The 5,660-nt window shown below is 40.9% G+C and overlaps 1 protein-coding gene across 1 annotated transcript in view; it reads left to right on the top strand.

The window, feature by feature from the left end:
- The window catches only part of SRPX (sushi-repeat containing protein, X-linked), a 25,390-nt gene extending 20,068 nt beyond the window's left edge, over positions 1-5,322 (top strand). The window contains exons 7-10 of the mRNA XM_010571386.1: positions 681-860; positions 1,301-1,434; positions 2,423-2,544; positions 4,779-5,322. Of these exons, the coding sequence (XP_010569688.1) occupies positions 681-860; positions 1,301-1,434; positions 2,423-2,544; positions 4,779-4,959 (617 nt within the window). The 3' untranslated portion in view covers positions 4,960-5,322. The remainder of the gene's footprint in view (positions 1-680; positions 861-1,300; positions 1,435-2,422; positions 2,545-4,778) is intronic.
- Positions 5,323-5,660: the final 338 nt, after the last annotated feature.

The following is a 5,660-nucleotide window of genomic DNA, read 5'->3' as shown; positions in this document are numbered from 1 at the left end:
CTAAGTGGTGTAGCAGGTCACTAACCATTTCCCCTTGGATTATGGGGCTTCATTCTGCTCCTCGTCCCTGTCTTCTGGCTGAGGGGACTGGGTACCCAGAGAACAAGTGGTCTTGCTATTAAAGACTGAGGCAAAGGCTGCATTAAGTACCTCAGCCTTTGCCTCAGCCTTTGTCGCTATGTTTCCCCCTGCATCCAATAAAGGATGGAGATTCTCCTTAGCCCTCCTATTATTGCTGATGTATTTATAGAAACCTTTTGTCTTTTACAGCAGTAGCCAGATTAAGTTCTTTGAGAGCTTTCGCCCTTCTAATTTTCTCCCTGCATAACCTCACAACATCCTTGTTGTCCTCCTGGGTTGCCTGCCCCTTCTTCCAAAGGTTGAAAACTCTTTTTTTTTTTTTTTTCCTTCTGGGTTCCAGGCAAAGCTCTCTGTTCAGCCAGGCCAGTCTCCTTCTCTGACAGCTCGTATGAGTTAAGAGGGGTTTTTTTGGTTGGCTGGGGTTTTTAAGTCTAAACATAAGTCTAACATAAATCTAACAATACAGAAAGCAAACAGAAAAATGTCTTCCGTACTGGTATTCCACTGGCCATGCTATCCTGTAACAAACCGGGTGATTCATGTGTTGTCTTTTTTTTTTCTTTTTTTCTTTTTTTTTTTTTTTTGCCTCTTGCTTAAAGTCAGGCGCTGTGTGAAATTAAATGCCCCAGATAATGGCTACATCAAGTGTTCAGGTGATGGAAATAACTATGGTGCTACATGTGAGTTCTCCTGCATTGGTGGCTACGAGCTGCAAGGAAGCCCAGCTAGAGTATGCCAGTACAATTTGGGGTGGTCAGGAGTGGAGCCAACCTGTGCACGTAAGTGAGTATTTCACCACTTTACCAGAAGGGCTGCCAGAGCAATGGTTCTTGTGGCAGTGAGAATTTGGGAAGGGGGTGTGAGGTGGAATACAGCTGCAAACTTTAATGCCCTAGAGGTAAGAAACCTAACATCTTCATCTCCTCTGCCAATTTGCACTTGCAGCTGAAGTCTTTGCTGGATGATGATGGTACCTCACAACTTATAGCATGTTTTAGCCCAAAGCTCTGTAAAAACTTCAGATTCTGGAGTCAATCCATCTTGCAAGCCAGAACAGCTTAAGATAAAATTGTTGGCTTCAGTGAGGCCAGTATTTCACCCCTATCTTCTTTATTATTATTCTCTCATTCCTGTGCTTCTGCTGTCTAACAGTTTGTGCTTTTAGAAATGGATCTGTTTTCAGTATGCTCTATAACTTTTGTTTTACATTTAATTTTAGCCATGAATATTAATGTGAATGTGAGGACCGCAGCTGCACTTCTGGATCAATTTTATGAGAAGCGGAGACTGCTAATTATTTCAACCCCTACTGCAGCCAACTTCTTCTACAGGATGCAGTTGGGTATGCTGCAGGTAAAAACAGTTTGGGGTGGGGGGCTGCAACTATTTTTTTTTAAATTTATTTTTAAAGAAAGACACAAGAGGAAAAGCTCCACTGCTTGATATAAATCCACAAACTTCAGCTGTTACATTGCAGCCATTGGAGGATCTGGCTGAAGCAGTAGTGGTTCTGGATTAATCCTTTTTACCTGGGTTTCAGTTTAAATGTCTCCCCAGCCTCTAATTCAGCTCCCTTCTGGATTGTGCTGCCTCTGACTGACCAGTCGCTGAATCCCAAGCGGTTCTGGCCCTCTTCCATCCTCCCCAAATTAATTTAACTTGTGCTCAATAATCATTCCCTAACTCACAGCAGCAAGTGCTTCTATCTATCTTGTTTCTTTTCACACAACTGTAACAAAATTCAGTATGAATAATCATTGGGTTATGGGCATGACGATGTTTTTAACTGCTGGCTGAAGTTACAGTTGTATTAAAAAAAATATTTTTTTTCTTTTCCCCCACTAGATTAACTTGGCAAGAAAATTCAATATATTGATCAAAATGAAATAGTTTAAAATACTAAATTTAATGGCTATAGTACTTTTCCCACTGCTTGACAGTGGTCAAACAAGTTGGCATGAAAGAAAACTTTCTGCAGTTGACTTCCATTTCACATACCTTGCTTTGATTGCCAAATTAGATTAGTGGCACAATGCTTAATACCCTGGCATCTTTTCATGTCATTACAAAGCCAAGTTTATATTTCTCCTAGGTGGTCCCTGTGTGTTGTTTTTCTTAGCATAGTTAAGAATCCGTCATTTAACATCCCCTGGAGTCATGAGGCTGTAGTTCTTTGCAGTGAGAATTAGAGACTTTTCAAAGTATGCTCTTACTTCAGTTCAAACCATCTCACTAACATAAGAAGATCGGACTCTTTATGAACACTTGCTGCATGCTCAAATCAACCCCCTGTTCTCTCACTGATAACTAACACACCTCTTTCTTCTTTTAACCCTTCCAGCCAGCACAGTGTGGTTTAGACCTCCGACATGTTACTGTAGTTGAATTGGTTGGTGTCTTCCCAGCACAGATAGGAAGAATAGGCGTAAAGCTGCTGCCCCCATCACTTGCCCTGCAACTCAGGTAAAGTAAGCTCTCTCTACTGTTGTGTTTGCACCTTAGCATATATGATGTATTGCTTTTGATTCCCTGCATCTCACTCTCTAAATATACATATTCTACTCTAACATACATAGCAAGATGCTGGAAGGCAGACATTGATGAGTAAGTTTTAGGATTAATTTGCTCGCTCTCTGTGCAAATAGCTACTGTAAATTTGTGGGCATTTGGTATTTATGAAATTAAAAGCATAGACTTCAGCTTGTTTCACATTTAAATGGGTCACAAGTTTAAGTCTATGCCACTCTTTCAAGTGCTATGTCTTCCTTGACCTTTTGCTCAAAGTGAGTGAATTTCTGAATTCGTGTGAACTCCCCATGCATCTCTTTGATCATGTTATAGGTCTATATTTTTGGGTGCTGCCACTGAAAACACTTCAAGTATGTCTGTATTTGTGCTGGAGTTGGTCCGATGCAGTCATGACAGGCTGCAATCACTTTGCAAGGACTTTGCCAGTGCAGCCCCAAATGGCAGCAACAGCTCATCTCTGCAGTGCTGCTGGTGGCTGCGGCCAGGCTGGAAGGGGAAGCAGCGGTTGCTCTTTGAAGTCCCACATGTAGAAATGATACAGGCAGGATTTCAAAGGGGAAATTATCTCAGCCTCCCCAGCCTGACTACAACAGTTTTACTGAGGTGCCTAAACTGTTTTAACTTGGGTTGAGCGTGGCAGGGGGTTGGTTTTCACTTGAAAGGGAGACTTCAAGTGCCAGCATTTCCTAGGGCCAGGAGGCCTCATTGGCAGGGAGAGTAGTAGTTATTTAGGAAAAAAGTCCAGGAGCATTATTTAGGCAACATCTTCTGTGATATGCCTGAGGAAATGGAGCGAGTTTCAACTGGGGACAATAAAAAAATGCTGACAAGTTGGAGAGGTTTTTTTTGGATTGCAAAATATAAAAACATTTGTTCTCTATAAAAGGAAAAAGAGAGCACAAAGAGCTTTCTCTTTTATTCAAAAAAGTAAAAGTACTTTTACTAAAGTTGAAATGATTTTCTTGTGGCTCTGTAGAAAATAAGCAGCTCTGGTAACACCTTATTCCCTGCCCCTGCCCCCCCCCCCCCAACCTTAAATGGGGTTAGATTTCAGAAATTGGTATAGTATGACCTGCCATGCACTCGGTAAAAGTTAGTTTTCCATTTGGTTTTTTTTTTTTTCTCTGTTGTTACTGCAGTGTGTGAATTACAGCATTCTAGTTCTGGAAGGCACTTAAATCAAAATGAAACGCACCCTTAAACATCTTGAATAAAGATGCTGTCCAGAACTGGCATTCAGTAAACTAATGAGCACAGGTACTCTAGTTAAAACTTTGGAAACCTCAGAAGTTAGCATTTGGATTTGTAGAAGGTAAGTGTTTTTTCTTAGGTGAGATGAGGCACAAGAGGAAGGTAGTTTCCTATCATCATAGCTTAGCTTCAAACTTTATTTTAGTTTGAATTTAATAGCCAAGCTCCCTAACTGCAACAAGAAGCCACCTAGAGCACTCAAACTTGTTAGAAGGCTGAGGAAGGTCAATTTTGATGCTTTGCACCTTACCAACATTCCCCCCCCAAGACCCTCTTCTTCATGGCAGCTTTCCTGCCCCATGGCTGCCTGAATTTATTTTCCCCACACCAGTGGTGTTGATGGACTGCATGTCTAAGGATCTTCTAGTTCATTAACTCCTTCAAGCAAAAGATGAAAAGAGCACCAAGGATATACTTTTGTTACACCTGTCACACCTCCAGAGGAGCTCGAATGACCATTTTTACCACTTGGAAGGAAAGGATTCTGCCATGATTACCAGTGGCTTTTGTTCTCCTAAATTGGAGTTACCACCAGGTAGATGGTTATCATTAGGAAGTGATGAAAACTGATTCCAATAATTTTGTCCTGCTTTTTCTCATTGTAGTTTTATACCATGTGGCAGCCAAGAAAGGGAATAGTCTACTTGTAACTCTAGCTCCATTGTGGTGGTTTTCATTGGGCAATGATTATAGTACTTTTGTCTTACCTTTTTTTTTTTTCTCTTGTGATAGCAATAGGGAATGACACGTCATAGTCAGAGGTCTGAGAAGAAAACAAAGCGGAGCCTGTATAGCCCCCTCTGACCATCCCTGCCTTCCTCTGCTTAGATCCAACAGGCTGGTTCTGCCATTTATTAGTTTGAAGTGCCCGGGCAGTAGATGACGGGCTTTAACAAAACACATTCCTTATTTTGCAGGCTGCTGCTGAGGATCCCCCATTACAATTTCAACATCGTGGTGATGGACAAGCACGGAATGGACAAGGAACGTTATCCTTTCCCAGCAACACCAGCTGAGCTCTTTGCACTTATTGACAATTTTCCCTTGAGAAAAGAAGAGATGAAACTGCAAGCAGAAATTGGCCAGTCATGTCCCTAATTCAGGATCGCAGGGCCTGCAGTTGTCAGTGAATTTTTTTTAATCCACATAATTCTCCCCTTGGTGCTACACAAAAGCATGGCTTTTTTAATCACTGATGTACAGATTTTTTGTGTCTATTTTTTAAGTCTGTCCGGCTGTGTAGCTACTTTGCATAGAAGTATGCATGATGCTTTTTTGTACTTTCAGCCATCTTTAGATAAATGTGTATGTAGGATTACTACCCAACGAAATTTCTTGTACAGAGAGTGAAGAACTGAGGCACGTTTCTGGGAGTTTATTTTGGATTTTTCATTCAGTGTAAAATTGGGGTTTCTTTCTTACTGTTTACAAGTCTTTTTATTAATAAAATATTGTTTTGCAAACAGATAGTTGTCTAAAATTCCTTGTGGAGATAAACTTTTATCGATTAATTCAAAAGTTGGATCAAAATACCTCTCTGCAAATGATTATAACAGAGATATTAGCCTCAGATTGAAAGTGTACAAGCAACTGAGCAGTGTCTTTCAGTTCCACTAATAACACGGTCGATCACAGACACAAACCATAAGCTGAACGCAATGCAAGTACCTGTTTTCAGCAGCAGTGAGGAAAAAACAGCTAATAGAGGTATGGAAGTCATTGCCAGAAGGAATATATAAAGGAACAGTGAGCAGTATAGAAGATGGGCAGTAATTACTAGAGGCCACATACTGCAATGC

This window comes from Haliaeetus leucocephalus, unplaced genomic scaffold (assembly GCF_000737465.1).
Source record: "Haliaeetus leucocephalus isolate CR32 unplaced genomic scaffold, Haliaeetus_leucocephalus-4.0 Scaffold317, whole genome shotgun sequence".
In the NCBI taxonomy this organism is placed as follows: Eukaryota; Metazoa; Chordata; class Aves; order Accipitriformes; family Accipitridae; genus Haliaeetus; species Haliaeetus leucocephalus.
This window is presented reverse-complemented; position numbering and strand designations above follow the sequence as displayed.